Source organism: Aegilops tauschii, chromosome 6 (assembly GCF_002575655.3).
Source record: "Aegilops tauschii subsp. strangulata cultivar AL8/78 chromosome 6, Aet v6.0, whole genome shotgun sequence".
Lineage (NCBI taxonomy): Eukaryota > Viridiplantae > Streptophyta > Magnoliopsida > Poales > Poaceae > Aegilops > Aegilops tauschii.
In genome coordinates this window covers 479047297-479071405 of record NC_053040.3, presented here as the reverse complement: position 1 = coordinate 479071405, position 24109 = coordinate 479047297, and the positions used below count along the sequence as shown (strand labels likewise).

At 48.0% G+C, this 24109-nt stretch overlaps 1 protein-coding gene and 1 long non-coding RNA gene across 2 annotated transcripts; one reads left to right on the top strand and one right to left on the bottom strand.

Annotated features, from left to right (window-relative positions):
* Positions 1-3661: 3661 nt before the first annotated feature.
* LOC109768977 (cinnamoyl-CoA reductase 1-like) lies at positions 3662-5398 on the bottom strand. Its single transcript, XM_020327714.4, has 5 exons — positions 5124-5398; positions 4891-5045; positions 4633-4815; positions 4196-4548; positions 3662-4097 (listed from the first exon to the last, which is right to left on the bottom strand). The coding sequence occupies exons 1-5, from the start codon at positions 5284-5286 to the stop codon at positions 3914-3916; spliced, it is 1038 nt and encodes a 345-aa protein (XP_020183303.1). The 5' UTR covers positions 5287-5398; the 3' UTR covers positions 3662-3913.
* Positions 5399-6827: 1429 nt separating this feature from the next.
* LOC141026316 (uncharacterized) lies at positions 6828-10062 on the top strand. The gene is made up of 3 exons (XR_012188231.1): positions 6828-7202; positions 8355-8432; positions 9780-10062. It is a non-coding gene; the product is annotated as an uncharacterized lncRNA (long non-coding RNA).
* Positions 10063-24109: the final 14047 nt, after the last annotated feature.

The window sequence follows — 24109 nt, the reverse complement described above, 5'->3', positions numbered from 1 at the left end:
TCATTGGAACGCTTCCGCTCGCGATCTACAAGGGTATGTAGATGCACTCCTTTCCCCTCGTTGCTAGTATACTCCATAGATGGATCTTGGTGATGCGTAGGAAATTTTAAAATTCTGCTACGATCCCCAACAACCAGAGCCCAATTGAACCCATCAACCTTGGACTTAACCCGGAACTTAACTGCAAAGTCACCCATCACTACACTCCGTACTTCCAGCAAATCGCATCTAACTCCAAGTAAGATCCCACCCGACCTTCCTCTCCGAGGCAAGCAATGCCAATCAAAATCGACACCGCCCGATAAGGTACTAAGAAACTGGGGAGAGAAATTTTCTCTACCAGTTTCCGAAAGCGCAATAAAATCCAACCTATGCTCGATAGACGCATCTGCAAGAAACCTTCTCTTAGCCAAGTCCTTAAGACCTCTGCAATCCCAAAAGATTCCTTTCATATTTCATCATGATTTTTTTTAGTAGTTTGGATCCTAGCACTCCTACGCACCGCCGACGTAGGATAGACCTTCCGCTTCCACTTGCGTCTAGGCTTGTTTTGATCCTCATCCGGTCCTCACAACCGGACTCCGTGGACCTAACTACTACCTCATCAAAGGTATCATCCTCTACCTCTGACCCAGGACAGGATGGTGCAAGATCTGCACAAAAATTATCGAGCACCCTGACCCCCAACGCATCTATCTCGGAATCATTCATAGGCCTGACCGCAGCTAAGTTACGAATCATTTCTAAAGCGTGTTCCGCTTCCAAATCAAGAATATCATTAACGGAATTAGAGATTTCGCTATCATTTCTTCCTAGTGAAACTCCTAATTGACTTGCATTATTAATAATCTCATTATTAGTAAAATGCAAAATGGAATTGGAAATGTTGACCGACATACCAGTAGTGGCCTCAATACCACGAAGCTTGGCCGCCCTCATGGTGCACCGCTGCTGCATGTCATCAACCTCCGGATGTTCCTGGAGACGACAGCTCATCCGTCTCCCCGCAGAAACCGGATCCGGAATCCCTCCATACGCAATGACCTCCTCCCGAGAAACGGTCGAAACCCGAGGTGCCCTCGAACCGTGGTACGGGGACTCAGGGGCGCTGGAGGATGGAAGACGGGCCTCCTGCCCGTGCTCCCCTGCCGTCCCGGCCCTCTGGCTGGTGGGGGTCACGGGCGCCGCCGGAGGCGCGGCCACCCTAGCCGCCAGAGAAGAGAGAGGAGTCGAGGCCATCTGCTCCGGACTCCCTCCCCTAGGCCTAGTCGCCAGCAGCGGCTCCGTCACCGCAAGAGGAGAAGAGGAAGCCGAGGCCACCTGCCCCGGGCCCCCTCCCCTAGGTACCGCCGTCGCCGTGAGAGGAGAAGAGGAAACCGAGGCCACCTGCCCCGGGCTCCCTCCCCTCGGCACCGCCGTTGCCGCGAGAGGAGAAGAAGGGGCCGAAACCACCTGGCCCGGGCCCCCTCCTCTAGACACAGCCATCAACACTGGCTCCGTCACCGCCCGAGGAGAAGAAGGAACCGAAGCCACCTGCCATCATCGGCTCCGTCACCTGAGGTAAGTCAACAATCAGAGAAGGAGAAAGAGGGGCCACCTGCCCAATCGCCTCCCCCCCTCCATTGACGGAGGTCGTCACAGGAAGAATCACCTCCGAGTCCCCAAGCACGGGACTCTCAGCAACATCAAAATCCAGTGCAGGCAGCGCGCGCTCCCACACATCATCGGACTCCACCCTCTCACTCCAGAGTCGGGGGGAGCAGAAGCTGGCTCAAACGACCCAAATCTCAAGGAACTCATAGGCACCGTAGAAGATGGTGCCGCCCCGTTTCCGGGCGTCTGAGGAACGGGCGCCGACCCGTTAGCCACCTCGCGTCCAGCCTCGTCCACGGGCGCCTCCTTAGCACCCGGGTCGTCGTCTCCCTCGTGCATGTCAACATCAGACCCATTAATGGCCTCGGCGAAGAGATCGGCATCCTCAAACTCAATCTCAAGATTAAATATCTGGCCCCTATATGTCCACTTAACCACATCAGGCACAAACTCAATATCCAGAACACTCACCAATAAACGGGCCACTTCAAGAGCTCGGGTGAAGGCCATATCCACTCTCTCGGGTTTCCCGACCAAGATTCCCAAGCTAGCAACGACTCGAGCATCCTGCATCGGCTTCGAGGGAGCCCCGGAGAAACGCAACCAGACCTGAGTAAGAGGCTTACCCTGAGGCTCAACCCTCTTCCACTCATGGAACTCCAGGATGCACTCAGTGCCAGGCACTCTACACAACCCAAAGCTCAGAACCCTCTGCCAATCTTCAACAGAAGGAAAATCCACCTTAAACATATTGGCCTCGATACTAATAAGGTCCCACTGGAAGTCACCAGGAGCTAACTCCTTGAGCCTCTGCACAATCTGATACTCAGAGACCTCACCTTTGGTTACTTTCACAACCCCAGTGGTCAAGCTCTGGGCCTCCTCTGGGATCTCCCTCGCACTGGGAGACTCAAAGAACATCAGCTCAGCGTAGTACACTCCATACATAGTGATAGTCGGCATCTGATCACGAAGAATCGGGCATTCCCCCGAAGCATGCGCCTAACTTTATTAACTCTTTATAGTGTCCTTTGTTCGCTAAAAGAACCACTGGAGGAGCTATCTGCAGCGTAAATATTTTCAAGGGGTGAAAACTGGTGCTACTTTTGATAAAGGGTCTGTCTAGGTCTCAGTCGATTTAGACTTCTAGACTAGTCACGGGTCTGTTTAGGTCTCAGTCGAAGTCTAAGTCGACTGACGTCATCTCTAAACTAGTCGCACGTTAATTTCCGTTCGCTTGGCTGGAGTTCGCATTCCCTGTTGGCCTATGTTGCCTCACCACGTGGGCTGTTGTTGGGCTGTATTGTTTTTTTTTTTTTGTGCTTTTTACTGGATCGCTAGAACATTGTCCCATTAGGTGTATTGCTAGAACATTGTCCCAAGCACCAAAGTACGACTGTCGGCTAGGATAGGAGGGGGCGACGCTCGTCCGGCCGATGGCGGCATACAAAACCACGCCGTACAGTAGGCAACGCGTATGGCGGGGGACAACAGATAGACATACGGCTCGACTTCGTCATCTCCTTCTAGGCTCTAGCGCCGCCCGCGATAGCCGCCGTTGATGGCGAGCATGCGGCGTCGCGAAATGACCAGCCTTGGAGATGGTGCGATGCCCAGCTTCGGTTAGGATGAACAGTGATATACCAAAAATGCCGCTGACCACCGAAAATCGGTTGTAGTATTGCCTCATCTGGGCGGTCCAGGCATAAAAATAAATGGCCCATATTTAATTTACCTGATGTACTGTAAAAGGACCGATCAAGACGTTGAGAAGAGACAATACATCCAAAATCCCACATAGGAGATGCTACGGTGATCTCACGCTTCCGACACAAGTGGACGTCGATGATAAATCTTGGTTGCGAGCCTTTGCTGCACTTTCATAACTGCAACTAACCATCACTATCTCTGTCAAACATGACTTGATCACCCCCTTTTCAAAAAAAATAACATGGCCACCCAAACAAAAAAAATGGAAAAAAAAAGATGGAACGTGATAGTCAAATATGGTACTTGTGTGCAACTAAGACACATTTTTCTCTATTGATCCCAAACTACGATATCACTCTTTCTTTTTTTCAAGGAAAAGAAGAGTTTATTAATAATGGGTAGAAGCACATTCATTACACAATAAATAATACTTCCTCCGTCCTAAAATACTTGTTGTGGTTTTAGTTCTATTTACAAGCCACACTTTGCTTTGTAGAAATACGCAATTAATTCTATGCTGAAGCTCCAAAATCCTGATAGTATCCTCTTTTGTTCCTGTGGCTTTGCTCTTGTTGTTTCATCAGATGGGCTTGTCCCCTGTCCTTCCCTGTTACAAGTACGCGCGCTTCTGTGCTATGGGAACAACGGGGAGAGGCAGGTGGCCCTTTTTCTGCAAGCACGTCACTGTCTCGTACAAGCTTTCTTTCAACGGAGTGAACTCCAATCCCAGGTCCCTGAGCCTTTGGTTTGAGAACTTGTACGGCTTCGCCATGGGCTTGCCATCGTCTTCGCACCTGTCATGCCACCCCAACAAAATCCATGGTGAGCAAACAAGCAAGCAACGCCCAGAATCGAATCAAACAGGTTCAAATTATTGTACTACTCGACGTACTTGGCGGTTATGTTGTACTGAGGAAAGAGGTCGCCGAGGAGCTGAAGGAAGTGCGCGCGGTGCAGCACGGCCCCGATGCAGAGGTACCGGCCGCGGGCATCAGGGTGCTCGTAGACGAGGACGTGCGCGCGGGCGACATCACGGACGTCGGTGTAGGCGGCGACCGCATTGGGGTAGGTGGGCTTGACGCCGGTGAGGTAGCGGGCCACGTGGCTGCTGCTGAAGTTGAGCGACTGCTGTAGCATGGGGCCCATGGTCATGGACGGCACCACCACCGCCAGCTCCAGACCCCTCTTGGAGGCCTCCTCCGTCGCCGTGATCTCAGCCATCATCTTGGCGCAGCAATACAGGTTCTGCACACCAGGAACATTGGTAAGTTCAGGTCAATCGTGACGCGGCAGAGCAGAATATCGAGAGGAAAATGAGCTTGTTCTTACGCCTGTGTTTTTGCAGTACTCGTAGTCGCTCCAGCAAGTCTCGTTGAGCACGGCGTCGGGGCTGCGGTTGGGGTCCATGTGCACGGCGCCGTAGGACGACGTGAACACCACACGCCGCACGCCGGCGTCCCCCGCCGCTCTGATCACGTTCCTAGTTCCCTCGACGGCGACCGGTACAAGGTCCTGCAACGATCACACATGTAGCAAGTAAGCACACGGCCCTTCCTTGGAAAAAGCGAGCAGAGTGAGTGAACTGACGGGGTCATTGGAGACAGGGGACGCGACGTGGAAGACGCCGTGGCAGCCATGGAAGGCGGCGCGGAGGCCGTCGTAGTCGAGGACGTCGGCGCGGCACAGGGTGAGCCTCTCCTCGGCGCCCTCCAGGGCCAGCAAGTGCGCGTTCTTGCGGTCAGCTTCACAAATGAAACACACGCGCGCCATTAGAGATGAGAGCAATTCGTGGAGAGAGGGTCATGGACCGATGCACTTACCGGGGTCCCTGGCGGTTCCCCTGACGCGGTAGCCGCGGAGGAGGAGCTCCTTCACCACCCATGAGCCGATGAAGCCTCCGGCCCCCGTGACGCAGACCAGCTCCTGCTCCGGCTGCCGCTGCTTCATCTCGCCGTTGTCGGTGACCTTGTCAATGGACGGCATGGTGACCAAGGTGGTCAGCCGATCGATGTGTGGATGCAAGCTTGCTTCTCAACAAACTACACGGGCTAGAGGCTAGCGGTACGAATTTGCGTTTGCTTATGCTGCTGCTGGTCGGTGGGTTCAACTTGTGTGTTCTGACCGGTTAACGTGCTCCACTATTTATACTGGACAGCAGTGGCACCGTTGCACGACAGCACAACAAAACTGCGATATAGGATAGAGTCGAGGGGAGGCTGCAGCTCGTTTTGTTTTGTTTATGGAGTGATACAGCCAGCCAGCCAGCCAACGACTGAATATTCAGCGGCGCGACCCGATGGGTGGATTTGGGGCTCAGCCGACATAGGATAGGCGACAAAAGCTAGGCTGCTTTTCTCCGCGCAGTATACTATAGAAATGTTTGTGTCTTGGATTTGACTTCCCCCTTCGGGTCTAACTTTATGCTAATTTTTTTAAATAATACATTTTTATTAATTTACACAAATATTACGTTCGATAAATAATTTTCAAAAATAATATACACCGCCGGCCCGCTGCTGGCCAACTGGACCTAGTCGGCCCACAGCAGGCCGACTGGCCTCCTATCGGCTTGCTGCTGGCCGAATGGCCTATCGGCCACTAGTGCAGATCCTGTCGGCCAACTGTGGGCCGACTGGACTAATCAGCCATTTGTAGGCCGCTAGGCTCTAATTGGCTAGCCGTAGGCCGACTGGTGCATGCCACCATTTTTGCCCCGTACGATCCCCGCTTATATCACGGGCCGCCATTTCCCGCCATATTTCCCCGCTTTGCTCGTTCCGCCATATTTTCCCGCCATATTTTCCCGCTTTGCTCATTCCCGCCAAATTTTCCCGCTCTCTACTTCCTGCCATATTTTTCCGATCTCTAGTTCCCGCCAGTATCTCCCGCCATATTTTCCCGCTACCGAGTTCCCGCCTTTCTTTGTGTTCTCAACCTATAAAACACACTCGGCACTGTAACACCCCGATAGGTAAGCTACAGTAACCACTCACTTATGGTGCCATGTCACCACATTTTTCTAGCTAATGATCACTTTGTTCCAAATCAAACTCAAATTCGAATTCAAAATACAAGTCAAATTATTAATTCTTAAGAAGGTAAATTAAAAATGTTCGTTGGGTTACAAGTATTCACTAACTAATTTTCATGATTAAACCAACATTATTTGACTCACCAATTATTCCCTAGTAATTTATGAAGTGGTCCGATATCATCTGAATGAACAATTTAAGTTTTAAACATGATTTTAAACTTTTCAAAATAACTCCAAACTTTTTGTGGCAGTGTCCAAAATTGCAATAGAGATTATGAGCCAAGTTTCATAATTTTACAAAATCAATTTGGTGGATTAACTTAACACAAAATAGTAGATAAAAAGAAAAACAATAAACAAAAATAAAGAAGAAGAAAACCTAAACTACTGGGCGCTTAGGCCCATGTGGCTGGGAGGCCTAGCCCAGCCGCCCTCCTCCCACCTCCTGTTCATAGGAGGGCGTGGAGGCCATCCATGGCGCCCCGGCCAGGTGCCGGCCATCCATGCCTCCCCCCTCGACTACAAGACGCCCTTCGCCCCTCTCCCTCGACCCCGCGACCCCGGTCAAACCCTAGCCACTACCCCCCTCTTCCCCTGGCCCTCCTCCCCGATCTGGAAAGGCACCCGACGCGGTCGTCGCCGTCGCCGCGTCGATCCCGCGGCCATCGACCGCCTCTCTTCTCACCGGTGTGTCCAGGAGCTCCGTCGCGTCGCGCTCGTCCTCGTCAACTACTTCGTTCGCACTTGGAGGCCCCAAGACGATGCCACGGTCAACTTCTTCACCGTCACAGCCGCCGTCGTCCGCCGTTCGATCCGCCACCAACGATGCATCCCCGGCCTCCACGAGACCTCCTCGAGCCTCGCAGTGAGCTCTCGGTCCTATATGACCTCCTTCCTCTCTTCCCTGCATCCCTTAGCTTCGATTCCGATTAACACCGGCCGTCACCGCCGCGGCAAGTCGTCCTAGCCGTCGTTTTGGTTCGCCTCAACTCACACCCATGGCGTGCTTGCGCCCTCTGCCGTCGCTAGCTGCGCTGCTGCCGCTCCTGCTACCTGCTGTTGCTGTTTAGCCGCTGCTGCTGCCGCGCGGCACGCCCGGGGCCATGCCCCTGCGGCCCCGCGCATTACCTCGCCGCTGCGCTGTTGCCTGTTGTCGCTGCAGCCGCCCGCGCTCGCGTACACCTGCGCTCGTCCGCAGCTCACCCATCGCGCGTTGCTGCTGCTCTGCTTCCTGCGTTGATGCTTGCCGGCGTTGCTGCTCTTTTGTTGTTGCTACTCTTGCCGCTGATGCTCCTTTTCCTGCTGCAGCTAGTGGCCATGGCCGAGTGTGTTGTGTGGTGTGTGAGCGTGTGTATCCTGTGTCTGTGGCCGCCCCCATTCCAAATTGTTTACTGCTAATTAGATTAGGTAGGGTTAGTTTATATGTTAATTAGCCTAATGTGTCCACAGGTGGTCTCACGCACTAAATAACCCTTTAGTTAAAAAAGGCCAGTCAATGACATGTGGGCCCTTGTTAGTTTAATCCTTAGTTAACCAATGTTCCTATTACATGTGGGCCACCAACCCTCTGTTGACTAGTCAAATTGATTGGATCAACCCCACTGCCATTCACACTGTCTAGCAGGCCCCATGTGAAAAAAGCTTTTCTATTTAAATTTTCGAATTAAATAATTCCAATAGTTCTAAGACACTTTAAAAATTAATATAAAATAATTCAAAGCTCGGATGAAAATGTTTTGTACATGAAAGTTGCTCAGAACGACGAGACGAATCCGAATGCGCGGTCCGTTCGTCCGCCACGCGTCCCTAACATAGTGAACACGCAACTTTTCCCCTCCGGTTCACCTGTCCGAAAACGCGAAACTCCGGGGATACTTTTCCGGATGTTTCCCCCCTTCACCGGTATCACCTCCTACTGCGTTAGGGCACACCTGACACTGTTACTTGTTATGTCATGCATCGTTATGCATCTGTTTGCATTGTATTCATTGTTTCTTCCCCCTCTTCTCTCCGGTAGACTACGAGCCTCACGTCGCTACTGGTGCCCCGATCGACTACTGTGTTGACGACCCCTCCTTCTTGCCAGAGCAACCAGGCAAGCCCCCCCTTGATCACCAGATATCGCCTATTCTTCTCTCTACTGCTTGCATTAGAGTAGTGTAGTATGTTACTGCTTTTCGTTAATCCTATCCTGATGCATAGCCTGTCCTTGCTACTACTGTTATTACCTTTACCTGCAATCCTACATGCTTAGTATATGGATGCTAGTATTCCATCAGTGCCCCTACATTCTTGTCCGTCTGCCATACTATACTATCGGGCCGTGATCACTCGGGAGGTGATCACGGGTATATACTTATATACATAATGTATGATACTTGTGGTGAGTAAAGTCGGGTCGGCTTGTTGAGTACCCGCATGTGATTCCGATGTGGGGGCTGAAAGGACAGGTGGCTCCATCCAGGTAGTGATGGGCCAGAGTTCCCGACGGCCCCCGACTGTTACTTTGTGGCGGAGCGACATGGCATGTTGAGACCACCTAGGAGAGAGGTGGGCCTGGCCCTGGTCGGTGTCCGCGGTTATTTCATAATAACACGCTTATCAAGATCTTGGTATTTGATCTGAGTTGGGTCGTTGACCTTATACGCACTAACCGCCACGTGGGACAAGATATGGGCAACCGGCGTCGTGGTATCAGCCGAAGCCTTCGTGACGTCAGCGACTGAGCGGCGCGCACCGGGTTGGACCGCGTAACGCAACTTCCTTTGTAATGGAGGTTGCTTGGTCTGCTCACCGGCCGCGTACGCAACGTGCAGGTGTGCAATGGGCGATGGGCCCAGACCCCTGCGCGCATAGGATTTAGACCGGCGTGCTGACCTCTCTGTTGTGCCTAGGTGGGGCTGCGACGTGTTGATCTTCCGAGGCCGGGCATGACCCAGGAAAGTGTGTCCGGCCAAAGGGGATCGAGCGTGTCGGGTAATGTGGTGCACCCCTGCAGGGAAGTTGATCTATTCGAATAGTCGTGTCCACGGTAACAGGCGACCCGGAGTTGTACCCTGACCTTATGACAACTAGAACCGGATACTTAATAAAACACACCCTTCCAAGTGCCAGATATAACCCGGTGATCGCTCTCACACAGGGCGACGAGGGGAGGATCGCCGGGTAGGATTATGCTATGCGATGCTACTTGGTGAACTTACCATCTACTCTCTTCTACATGCTGCAAGATGGAAGTTGCCAGAAGCGTAGTCTTCGACGGGTCTAGCTATTCCCCTCTTATTCTGGCATTCTGCAGTCCAGTCCACCGATATTGCCCCTTTGCATAGATACCCATGCATATGTAGTGTAGATCCTTGCTTGCGAGTACTTTGGATGTGTACTCACGGTTGCTTTTCTCCCTCCTTTCCCCCTTTCCATTCTTCTCGGTTGTCGCAACCAGATGATGGAGTCCAGGAGCCAGAGGATCCCGAGGATGGTTCTACGTGGAGTTCGACTTCAAGGAGTAGTTAGGAGGTCCCAGGCAGGAGGCCTTGCCTTTTCGATCGTTGCTACTTTTGTGTTAGTCTTCTTAAGGCAAACTTGTTTAACTTATGTCTGTACTCAGATATTGTTGCTTCCGCTGACTCGTCTATGATCGAGCACTTGTATTCGAGCCCTCAAGGCCCCTGGCTTGTATTATGATGCTTGTATGACTTATTTATTTTTAGAGTTGTGTTGTGATATCTTCCCGTGAGTCCATGATCTTGATCGTACACGTTTGCGTGTATGATTAGTGTACGATTGAATCGGGGGCGTCACAGGCACGAACGTTGGTAGCATTCTAGTGTAGTCTCGTAGTCTCGCCAAGATGTCCGCATATCCTTTTGATCGTAGTTTCCACACTGGTATGTCCGAATGTCTTCTGCGTTGAGCCGCCGATTTCAGGGTTGACAACATATTAGTTCCGTGGGACGAACTCATCAGTAGTGACACCCTACTGAATGAGCTGGCTCACACATTAAGTAGGTGCGGGTGGCCTTCCAGGACCTTTGAGGAGATACAGAAAGAACTTCTAAGGTTGCATGGAAGATGGATGAAGCAACAATCAAAGGGTGGAAGGTACCTAAAGTTTGGAGCAAAACAAACTTTTTTATAGAGTGCCGACAGCGAGGACGAAGACGATATCTTCATGCCGCCGCTTCCGGGTTCTGCACCATCGAAGGGCAAGAGTTCTGCATCGTCGAAGGGCAAGAGTTCTTCATCGTCGAAGGGCAAGAGTTCTTCATCGTCAAAGGGCAAGAGTTCTGCATCGATGGAGGATGACGATGATGACTTCATGTAGTTTTTATGCTTTATGTTGTAAGTTAAGTCATACGTACCGTTTAATTTAGATGTGGTTCTAGCTAGTTGTTTGTACTGTCTTGTTGTACGAGCATTATGTTCTATCTAAATATGATGTTGTAGTTCGGATAACGGAGTACTAAAATAGAGTAGGCATATGTCTCATACATAAGTACATAGTCATTTGTCTCATACATAGAATAGACATAAGTCTCATACAGAAGTAGATGGTCATGTCTCTACTGATAGATAGAAGCGTCACTGGCGACGTCTGGCCTGGCAGGGAGGCGGATCTCGAGGTGTCATCCATCCCAACCTGTTGGTGCCCTAATGTTACGAGGAGGAATCTCAGACTCTCCCTGGTCATGCTGTGTATCATGTGTGGGGCCTGGTGGAGGAGTCGAAAACATGTTCATCCACTGGGTGTGCTGCGACATCTGAGCCTGTATGTTCTCCTCGGGATGTTGATCACTCCCCCACGTATCATGTGATGCCGACATAGACGCCTGATATCCGTAGGCTCCTGCAAGATTGAATGTTAAGTCATGAAGAATGAGGTCACCTCAATTAATATTGGAAACAATCAATATGAAGACACATACCTACTGGCTGTGACGGCTGCTCTGGCTCAAACACAAGGCTCGACGAGGGACCGTGCTGCTGTGGCTGTGGAGAAAACATGAAGCTCGACGTGGGACCATAGTGCTGTGGGTGCTGCCACGTTGGTCAGGAGGGGGTGGCCTGGTCGTCGGCTGATGTGCTAGACGTGGACGTGGTTGATGTCGGTGCATGGAGGGACGCGACTGCTGCTACTGGTGCTGAACAACGTTGCTTCTCCGGGTGCAAGTGATAGCCTCATAGACAGCCCGTATCTTGTTCTGCATTCGTTCCAAGAAGGGCTGTAGCACAGGACGGTGCTGAAGAAGAGGTCCAGACAATAGTGATCGTCCAAAGGTGGTCACGTCGTCGTAGAGTTCGTGTGTCAAGGTAGCTTGCAAATTTTCATGACGATTATTAAGTATGCACGTCAAAGTATGTGACAACATTACTTAAAGAAAATATATCTTACCGCGTACTTCCTAGAGCCGGAAGTATCATAGCTCGGATACATATCCGACGGAGTAGGGTCAGGTATCTCATCTGGGTGAGAATGCTCAACGATGCGTAACCGTGTTCCGGTCATGTAGCGCCGCAAATAGAGATTGAATTCATTGAGATCAAAATCTTGATTCTCGTGCCATAGATGTGTGTTTGTTGTCTCCCATTCTGTAACATACAGCTCTAGTCTAACTAGCCAGTCAGCAGTTGTCCTGGTCATGCCCTTCCTTGTCGTCCTAAAATTGTGGTGTGTGTTCAACAATTACCTAATGCCTCGAATGGAGTACTATGAAAGATAATGCAACATTGAAAAACTGGTTAATACATGTGGATGTGTGCTGGCACGGGGTTCTCCGTAGGGGGAGGTAGCTCCAACCGCAGGAGACCAAATTGCCTCATAACCCTCTGTTGTGCCATCTCCTCGACGAAGACATCGAAGATGATCCTCGATCTCGTCATCCAGTAATCTCGGTCCCTTGTGCATAGCACAGACATACCACCAGGGTATCTCGCATGTATGGCTGCTTCCATGTAGGGCTGCCAGATGACCCTAGTGTATGCATCGAACTGCTCGTTCAATGCCGTGTATGCCTTCCTGGTCTGATCACTAGCAAAGCGTCTCTGCAGAAAACAAAAGTTAGTAGCCGCTAGCATTGAACTATCTCTTGTGCACAAAAAAGTTGCATTAAACTATAACACGATACATACCTCGCGACGTGTCCAACACAGACCCAAAGTAGGCATGTCGATGCCGTCAGCATCGAACATGGCGTCTATAGGCTGATGAACACGTACATCTGGTCGCCCTATAGAGAACCTCTCCCACGACCACAACTGTAGGAATAGAGGGCATCCAAAAAGGGCTGGATTTCTCGATGTAAGCTGGCAACCATTGCACATACCTCGGTATGTAGCCGCTAAGACCGTAGAACCCCAACTCCTCTGTCTGATCTGATCCGCCGTCTCAGTGCTCGCTATCTCGAGTGCCATAGGGATGTAGAGCGCGCTAATAGTGGTGACATGGTTCTCTGTGAACATCACCTTGCCAAAAAGCCACATTAAGTAGGCCTCTAGGCTCCGAGTGATCTGTTCCGCACTCAACGGTGCCCGGAACTTCTGGATCTGCATTAAGCAAAGAGAAAGTTTTAGTAAGCCACATGTATTTTCTGTAAAACCATATGCATGATAACTTGAAGATAAGAGGTAGGGGAACTAACCTGGAAATTGAGCAACCAATCATACTTAGGTCTGTGATGCTCCCATGCCATATCCGGAGCATCCGGAAAAACACTGAAAATGTTGTGTAAGACCTAGCTCCCAACCAGCCGGTGCGTCCGACAGTCCTACGGCATGACCTGCAAACGGTAGTCCGAGCAAAAGTGACACATCCTCTAGAGTAGGAGCCATCTCTCCCCATCGGAAGTGAAATGTGTGGGTCTCTGGCCTCCAACGGTCCACTAAGCAGCTCAACAAGGAGGAGACGATAGCGAGGCATTTGCAACCCGGGATAGACTCAACCAGACGCGTGAAAGGTAAAAGGCCGGCCCATTTCAACCTTCATCACAGAACATTTCAGTTAGTGTCTCCCATTAATATGCATGTCAGTGTGCAAATTAATAAAGCACGTACCACTGAACCCATCCTGGGTGTATCATCCAGTTCTCCTTAGGAGTGCAAGTGACCAGAGGCTCAAGCTTGCACTCATACCATATCGTAGCACAATGACCCCTATCAATGTCCCCATTCAGTACCACTGGCAGTGACTAAAGTGGGACAATTAGTGCCCCTATGGACAAATTCATTGCATAGAATGCATTGCCTAGTCGGACCTCCTGCTTCAGATTCATCCATATCATTTTGGATGCGCTGACACTGCCATCTGCCTCTACTTGTACGCATATAATCTAGGTTTGGAAAGTAACGCCTTTCAGCGGGGTTGATGTTGTTGAAGTTACCCATTGATCGAAAACCCATCAGCTCACCTGTCCAGGTATTGAGGACAGACTCTTTCAGAAAAAATGGAGACACAAACGATATTGCGTCCATTCCAAGCTGCCCGCAAGCAGCAAGTACATGTGAGCAAGGTAGGTGAAGCAATTTCGGTTTGTTGCATGTGCACTCACACGTTGGCCAGGCTTAATTACCAATTTTCACCTCAACTCATTTGTACATCCGAATTTGTTGTTGGCTAAGCGGACCTCAAACCTTCTTTCTTGATTACCGATGGCGACTACAGTGTGTGACCTAGCTTTTTGCATCTTGTTGTCCATGTACTTCGTGACTCTTTCACAGTAATGTGTATTCGGGTTGTTCAAGATATGCTGCTCTGCTTTTTGACGTCTATCTCTGAAATACTTCATGGTGCCATAGAAAATACCCTCAACTATGGCTGTAAGTGGCAATGTCCGGTTTCCTCTGAGGACAAAGTTGTATGTTTCCGCGAGGTTCGTTGTCATGACACCATACCTTGCTCCATGGGTGTCATGTAGCAAAGACCACATCTCTAGAGGCTCATGCTCTATCCACTGATGGAAGGTTTTAATCGACCTCCCGAGTCTTCTCCTAGTACCAGGTGGGTTAAAGCCTGGCAGGTCACATAGCCCAACATGCTCCTCCTCCACGGCCGTTGTTCCTGTTGCCAACTGTGCAGCTACTGCTTCAACATGCGCTCTCACCGCTGCATCTCTTGCAGCTTTCCTGTCCCTAACGTGTCTCTGCATGCACACATTAAGTCTGTAACGTATCAAATTGTACTTCCATAACTGGTTCTGCTTGCAGAGTTTTTTGAAGAGATTCGTCAGGTTCTTATTTCTAAATTGCGAGAAGAAATTAGCCCCTAGATGGCGCATGCACCAACGGCTCTGCAAGTCTTGCCATGGAGCTTGTTCCTCAGGGCCTGGGTTTGTCAGTGTCCTTATCGCACTGAGTATACATGCATGCCTGTCATGAAGGATGCACACATTGGGCTTCTCCTTCACAACTGATATTTTCAACTGCCTGAAGAACCATGTCCAACTTTCAATGTTCTCACTCTCCACAAAAGCAAATGCGAGTGGGACAACTTGATTTTGGCCGTCTTGACCTATGGCTGTTAGGATCTGACCCTTGTACTTGCCAGTGAGAAAAGTACCATCAACACATGTCACCGGTCGGCAATGCCTGAAAGCTTCGATGCATACACCGAAAGAGAAGAAGAGACGATGCAGCACCCTCACAGTTGGGAACTCTGGCATGAAGAGGTCTTGGATATCGATATAGGTGCCTGGATTCCGCTGCTGCAGTGTGTGGAGGAGCTGGACAACAGAGTCATATGCATCAAAATAAGAACCAAATCTCCTCTCAAGCGCCGCATGCTTAGCCCTCCAAGCCTTGCCATAAGAAATTCTGTACTTGAACCCGGCGAAGACTTTTGTCTGGATTGCCTTCACTTCCATAGCTTTGCCCTACACTATCTCATCGTAAAACAACCGCGCAATAAGTGTTGATGAAAGGTTGGCAGGATCTTGAGGGATGCAGGGAATAAGACAAGTGTGGTTAACTAAGTCAATGATCACCCAACTTGTGCCATACTTAGGGAGATAGCCGTGCACCCTGGCGGGACAATCTGCGTTCTTGCATACCATTGTCAGGTATTTCTGACTTGACACATGAGCTGTGAAAACCCTTTGCATGGACATTGCCCAATTAATTATTGCATCCTTCAGAGCTTGCTTGTTGGGATACATAGTACCCGTCGCAATATTGTTCTGGTGATATTGCCAGGCAGAATCATGTCCATCGTTCACGGTCATTGCAGCTGAGAAGTCATGATTCCATGATGCAGGATTTGGGACCTCCTCTGCATTTTCTTCTTCATCCGACTCGTTAGAATCATCGGCATGACCCCTATCAACATCGACGTCTTCTTCTTCCATCTGGTCCTGCATGTGCCCATCTACCTCATCAGCGTCCACCTCGCCACTGTAATCACCATCGGCATTTCCTTCTTCTACCTGAGTACTCTGCCCTGGTTCTTAACCATCAGCATTTCCTTCTTCTACCTGCCTGCTCTGTCATGGTTCGTAACCATCATCTCCAGCATTTGACATAGATAACTGCCTCCCTCCACTGCTTTGCCCAGGATCGTAGCCACCCTCGCCTTCATGTGCAGTGACCTCCTTCACGACGGGAAGCACTAAGGCAACATGATTGCATCCCCTGCGTTCAAAACCTTGTAACCATCGCACCAAATCGGAGTCTCGCTCTATTGGCCTCAAATAAAAGTAAATTATTGAACTTGACTGTGTCCACAATGCATGAACACCAACGGTATGTGTTTCAGTCAAGCCCTAAACTTGCCGCAATCCATTCTTTCAACTGACAGACAAACCATGTTTGAGGTGCGCTCATTGGCACCTCTATGTGAGTAAATTCACTCAGATCAGCTCTCATCTCAGTTGTTTGGACAGTACCAGGACCGTAGTAAAATATGAACTTCACTACATCAGACATCTCGGCTCACCTAACTTTTTTTCAACAACGAAAGACATGTATTAAGAAACAACTTAAAATATCCCCACTACTAAATATTAGACATTTATATATATTAGCTAGCTATATATTACGGAATATTAACGGAGCAACTAATACAATTCACACACCTACAAGTATATTACGAATATTTGCCGGAGCAACTACAAATATCGACAGATTTAAATATTTGGCATCTACATATATTACGGATTTTACGGGAGCAACTCCAAATACTGACACACCTAAATATTTGACATCCACATATAGTACGGAATATTACCGGAGCAACTACAAATTTGCACACAACTAATTAGTTGACATCTAAATATATTTACGTATACTACCGGAGAAAATAACAATAATCGCACACCTAATTTATTTCACATCGAAACATATTAACGAATACTACCGGAGCAACTTCGACAATAAAAATGTTTGTTGAAATATACCCTTGAAGCGTGCGTGCGAGCGACGAATGGCGGCCTTCAATCACCGGAACCGGAGCCGGAAACTCCACCAAACTGCCGGAGCTTCACCTCCACCACAGTGCCCCAGCTTCACCACCACCTCCTCCACCTCCACCGCCGCCACAACCTCCACCAATGAGGTGAAAAAAGCTCCAACAAAATGCTCACCACGACTACCACGAGCTACCCCATCAGTAGATCGAGGTATCTTTTGGCTCCCCTAACTATGTAGACCCCATTCACAGTGCCAAATCTGCAAAAACGGGTCATTTTGGTGTACAAATTGGATCTATTTCATGTAAGAGAGAGGAGGGAGGAGCAGAGAGAGTTGTTGCGCGGTGGGAGAAAGGAGGAGGAGAAAGGAGAAGGAGAAAGGAGGAAGAGGCCAGGCGCTGCGGGGACCGCTCCCTGTCAGCCGGCAGCTGACCGATCGGTCGGCAGCAGGCTCACAGGGGCACCCGTGACCCAGCTGCGCCGACAGCGCCCGACGCGACGTGGCCTGGCCAATAGTCGGCCTGCACGTGGCTGATGGGCCAGCTGTCGGCCCGCTGTTGGCTGATAAGGCCGAGTCGTCCTGCTGCCGGCTGACTAGGCTGAGTCGGCCTGCTGCTGGCTGATTGGATATTATTTTTGAAAATAGAAATATCAGCGTAATATTTGTGCAAATTAATAAAAAAAATGTATTATTTTTAAAAAATTAGCTAACTTCCTTAACTCTTTATAGTGTAATTTGTCCGCTAAAAGAACCACCAACGGAGCTATCTGTAGTAGCCTAAAATATTTTCAAGGGGATGAAAACTGACGCAACTTTTGCTAAATGGGTACTCAGGATGAAAAAAATGTTAAGTGAGGCAATTAGCATAAAAAACAACAAAGTAGGGGTAAAAAACTAAAATTCACTCAAAAATAAATTATGTTGTGGTAGCTTGTTTTGGGGAGAAACTTCAGATCTCTTCATAATCAATAATGACAATATAGACACTAGAGGTAACAAAAATTATAGGGACAATTCCATTTATCCCCCTAACTTGAGCCACCACCTGGCATTTGCCCCTAATTTTCAGGTATGCTCAAAAATACCCCTCTTCCGTCAAGTCACCTTACAAAAATGCCCTTCTGTGCCGTTACCATCCGGTCAAAGGGGTTTGACCGTCTGATGAATAGTAAATGGTGAACAGTAAATTAAAAAAAAATAGCAAAAAAATTCAAAATAATCTGAAATTTTGTGGGATCGAAGATACTCAAGGGAGCAAGGCGCGTGCAAATTTGGGCACAGTTTGGACATTCCAGCAGCCCATGTAAAACGAAAAACTTTAAAATGTACGCTGTGAGCAGTGAATTCAAAAAAAATAGCAAGAAAATTCAAAAAAATATGAAATTTTTTGGCATCAAAGAGGTTGGGGTGCGCAAGGTGCCTGCAAATTTCTTTTTGCGTTTCGACACTATAGGAGCTCATGGAGAAAAAAACAAAATTTGGCATAGAAAAAACTTTGAAAAATGCACTATTTTGTTTTTTTGCTAGAGCACCTCGCATGTCATTTGATCACAAAAATTTGCAAGCGCCTTGCGCACCCAAGCCTCTTTGATGGCAAAAAAATCATATTTTTTTAAAATTTTCTTGCTATTTTTTTTGAATTTACTGTTCACAGCATATAGATTTAAATTTTTTCCTTTCCCACGAGTTCCTGGAATGTCCAAACAACGCGAAAATTTGCACACACCTTGCGCCCTTAAGTATCTTCGATCCCACAAAATTTCATATTTTTTTTATTTTCTTGCTATTTTTTTCGAATTTACTGTTCCCCATTTTACTATTCATCAGACGGTCAAACCCCTTTGACCGGACGGCAAGGGCATTTCTGTAAGGTGACTTGACGGAAGAGGGGTATTTTTGAGCATACCTGAAAATTAGGGGCAAATGCCAGGTGGTGGCTCAAGTTAGGGGGATAAATGGAATTGTCCCAAAATTATAACGAGGTCCATGGACCATCTCATGACGGCTAGAAGCACTAGAGTGAGCCAAAGGCGCGCAGCCGTCATGGCCCTTACCACACCAGAGTAGCGAAACCTTGTTGTAGTAGACAGTCGGAAAGTTATCGTGCTAAGACCCTATAGTACCAGCGCATCAAAGCAGCAACCATCGCCGATAAAGAGACTCGTAGATCGGAAGGATCAAACATGAAAGCACACGAACGAATGAACGAATATTGGATCTAAACAGATCCAGCAAATGAAGGAAATATGCCCTAGAGACAATAATAAAGTTGTTATTTATATTTCCTTATATCATGATTAATGTTTATTATTCATGCTAGAATTGTATTAACCGGAAACTTAGTACATGTGTGAATACATAGACAAACAGAGTGTCACTAGTATGTCTCTACTTGACTAGCTCGTTGGATCAAAGATGGTTATGTTTCCTAGCCATAGACATGAGTTGTCATTTGATTAACGGGATCACATCATTAGAGAATGATGTGATTGACTTGACCCATTCCGTTAGCTTAGCACTTGATCGTTTAGTATATTGCTATTGCTTTCTTCATGACTTATACATGTTCCTATGACCATGAGATTATGCAACTCCCGAATACCGGAGGAACACTTTATGTGCTACCAAACGTCACAACGTAACTGGGTGATTATAAAGGTGCTCTACAGGTGTCTCCGATGGTGTTTGTTGAGTTGGCATAGATCGAGATTAGGATTTGTCACTCCGATTGTCGGGGAGGTATCTCTAGGCCCTCTCGTTAATGCACATCACTATAAGACTTGCAAGCATTGTGACTAATGAGTTAGTTGCGGGATGATGCATTACGGAACGAGTAAAGAGACTTGCCGGTAACGAGATTGAACTAGGTATTGAGATATCGACGATCGAATCTCGGGCAAGTAACATACCGATGAGTAAGGGAACAACGTATGTTGTTATGCGGTTTGATCGATAAAGATCTTCGTAGAATATGTGGGAACCAATATGAGCATCCAGGTTCCGCTATTGGTTATTGACCGGAGATGAGTCTCGGTCATGTCTACATAGTTCTCGAACCCGTAGGGTCCGCACGCTTAACGTTCGGTGACGATCGGTATTATGAGTTTATGTGTTTTGATGTACCGAAGGTAGTTCAGAGTCCCGGATATGATCACGGACATGACAAGGAGTCTCGAAATGGTCGAGAGGTAAAGATCGATATATTGGAAGCCTATGTTTGGCCATCAGAATGGTCCGGGTGATATCGGGCATTTACCGGAGTACCGGGAGGTTACCGGAACCCCCCGGGAGGTATATGCGCCTTATTGGGCCATAGTGGGAGAGAGGAGAAGGGAGCATAGGAGGGGGCGCCCCCCCCCCCCCAAGCCCAATCCGAATTGGGTGGGGGCCGGCCCCCCTTTCCTTCCCCCTCTCCCCCCCTTCCTTCCACTCCTAGTCCAACTAGGGAAGGGGGGGAATCCTACTTCCGGTGGGAGTAGGACTCCCTTTGGGGCGCGCCTAGGAGGCCGACCCTCTCCCCCTCCTCCACTCCTTTATATATGGGGGAGGGGGCACCCCATAGACACAATTTGATCATTGATCTCTTAGCCGTGTGCGGTGCCTCCCTCACCATAATCCACCTCGGTCATATCGTTGCAGTGCTTAGGCGAAGCCCTGGGCCGGTAGCTTCATCATCACCGTCATCACGCCGTCGTGCTGACGAAGCTCTCCCTCGACACTCTGCTGGATCGTGACTTCGTGGGACGTCACCGAGCCGAACGTGTGCAGATCGCGGAGGTGCCGTACCTTCGGTGCTAGGATCGGTCGATCATGAAGACGTATGACTACATCAACCGCGTTGTCATAACGCTTTCGCTTACGGTCTACGAGGGTACGTAGACAACACACTCCCCTCTCGTTGCTATGCATCACCATGATCTTTCGTGTGCGTACGAATTTTTTTGAAATTACTACGTTCCCCAACAGTGGCATCCGAGCCAGGTTTATGCGTAGATGTTATATGCACGAGTAGAACACAAGTGAGTTGTGGGCGATAATAGTCATACTGCTTACCAGCATGTCATACTTTCATTCGGCGGTATTGTTGGATGAAGCGGCCCGGACCGACATTACGCGTACGCTTACACGAGACTGGTTCCACCGACGTGTTTCGCACACAGGTGGCTGGCGGGTGTCAGTTTCTCCAATTTTAGTTGAATCGAGTGTGGCTACGCCCGGTCCTTGTTGAAGGTTAAAACAGCACATACTTGACGAAAAATCGTTGTGGTTTTGATGCGTAGGTAAGAACGGTTCTTGCTCAGCCCGTAGCAGCCACGTAAAACTTGCAACAACAAAGTAGAGGACGTCTAACTTGTTTTTGCAGGGCATGTTGTGATGTGATATGGTCAAGTCATGATGCTAAATTTTATTGTATGAGATGATCATCTTTTGTAACGGAGTTATCGGCAACTGGCAGGAGCCATATGGTTGTCGCTTTATTGTATGAAATGCAATCGCCATGTAATTGCTTTACTTTATCACTAAGTGGTGGTGATAGTCGTAGAAGCAATAGTTGGCGAGTCGACAACGATGCTTCGACAGAAATCAAGGTGTCAAGCCGGTAATGATGGTGATCATGACGGTGCTTTGGAGATGGTGATGAAAGTCACAAGATTATGATGGCCATATCATATCACTTATATTGATTGCATGTGATGTTTATCCTTTATGCATCTTATTTTGCTTAGTTCGACGGTAGCATTATCAGATGATCTCTCACTAAATTTCAAGGTACAAGTGTTCTCCCTGAGTATGCACCGTTGCGAAAGTTTGTCGTGCCGAGACACCATGTGATGATCGGGTGTGATAAGCTCTATGTTCACATACAATGGGTACAAGCCAGTTTTGCACGCGCAGAATACTCGGGTTAAACTTGATGAGCCTAGCATATGCAGATATGGCATCAGAACACTGAGACCGAAAGGTTGAGCGTGAATCATATAGTAGATATGATCAACATAGTGATGTTCACCATTGAATACTACTCGATCTCACGTGATGATCGGACATGGTTTAGTTGATTTGGATCACGTGGTCACTTAGATGATTAGAGGGATGTCTATCTAAGTGGGAGTTCTTAAGTAATTTGATTAATTGAACTTTAATTTATCATGAACTTAGTACCTGATAGTATTTTGCATGTCTATGTTGTTGTAGATAGATGGCCCGTGCTGTTGTTCCGTTGAATTTTAATGCGTTCCTAGAGAAAGCTAAGTTAAAAGATGATGGTAGCAACTACACAGACTGGGTCCGTAACTTGAGGATTATCCTCATTGCTGCACAGAAGAATTACGTCCTGGAAGCACCGCTAGGTGCCAAACCCGCTGCAGGAGCAACGCCAGATGTTATGAATGTCTGGCAGAGCAAAGTTGATGACTACTCGATAGTTCAGTGTGCCATGCTTTACGGCTTAGAACCGGGACTTCAACGATGTTTTGAATGTCATGGAGCATATGAGATGTTCTAGGAGTTGAAGTTAATATTTCAAGCAAATGCCCGGATTTAGAGATATGAAGTCTCCAATAAGTTCTACAGCTGCAAGATGGAGGAGAATAGTTATGTCAGTGAGCATATACTCAAAATGTCTGGGTATAACAATCACTTGATTCAACTGGGAGTTAATCTTCCTGATGATAGTGTCATTGACAGAATTCTTCAATCACTGCCACCAAGCTACAAGAGCTTCGTGATGAAATATAACATGCAAGGGATGGATAAGACAATTCCCGAGCTCTTCACAATGCTAAAGGCTGCGGAGGTAGAAATCAAGAAGGAGCATCAAGTGTTCATGGACAACAAGACCACCAGTTTCAAGAAAAAGGGTAAAGGGAAGAAGGGGAACTTTAAGAATAACGGCAAGCAAGTTGCTGCTCAAGTGAAGAAGCCCAAGTCTGGACCTAAGCCTGAGACTGAGTGCTTCTACTACAAAGGGACTGGTCACTGGAAGCGAAACTGCCCCAAGTATTTGGCGGATAAGAAGGATGGCAAGGTGAATAAAGGTATATGTGGTATACATGTTATTGATGTGTACCTTACTAATGCTCGCAGTAGTGCCTGGTATTTGATACAGATTATGTTGCTAATATTTGCAACTCGAAACAGGGACTACGGATTAAGCGAAGATTGGCTAAGGACGAGGTGACGATGCGTGTGGGAAATGGTTCCAAAGTCGATGTGATCGCGGTCGGCACGCTACCTCTACATCTACCTTCGGGATTAGTTTTAGACCTGAATAACTGTTATTTGGTGCCAGCGTTGAGCATGAACATTATATCTGGATCTTGTTTGATGCCAGACGGTTATTCATTTAAATCAGAGAATAATGGTTGTTCTATTTACATGAGTAATATCTTTTATGGTCATGCACCCTTGAAGAGTGGTCTATTTATGTTGAATCTCGATAGTAGTGACACACATATTCATAATATTGAAGCCAAAAGATGCAGAGTTGATAATGATAGTGCAACTTATTTGTGGCACTGCCGTTTAGGTCATATTGGTGTAAAGCGCATGAAGAAACTCCATTCTGATGGACTTTTGGAATCACTTGATTATGAATCACTTGGTACTTGCGAACCATGCCTCATGGGCAAGATGACTAAAACGCCATTCTCCGGAACAATGGAGCGAGCAACAGATTTGTTGGAAATCATACATACAGATGTATGTGGTCCGATGAATGTTGAGGCTCGCGGCGGGTATCGTTATTTTCTCACCTTCACAGATGATTTAAGGAGATATGGGTATATCTACTTGATGAAACATAAGTCTGAAACATTTGAAAAGTTCAAAGAATTTCAGAGTGAAGTGAAAAATCATCGTAACAAGAATATAAAATTTCTACGATCTGATCGTGGAGGAGAATATTTGAGTTACGAGTTTGGTCTTCATTTGAAATTATGCGGAATAGTTTCGCAACTCACGCCACCCGGAACACCAAAGCGTAATGGTGTGTCTGAATGTCGTAATCGTACTTTACTAGATATGGTGCGATCTATGATGTCTCTTACTGATTTACCGCTATTGTTTTGGGGTTATGCTTTAGAAACAGCTGCATTCACGTTAAATAGGCACCATCTAAATCCGTTGAGACGACACCTTATGAACTGTGGTTTGGCAAGAAACCAAAGTTGTCGTTTCTTAAAGTTTGGGGCTGCGATGCTTATGTGAAAAAGCTTCAACCTGATAAGCTCCAACCCAAATCGGAGAAATGTGTCTTCATAGGATACCCAAAGGAGACTGTTGGGTACACCTTCTATCATAGATCCGAAAGCAAGACATTCGTTGCTAAGAATGGATCCTTTCTAGAGAAGGAGTTTCTCTCGAAAGAAGTGAGTG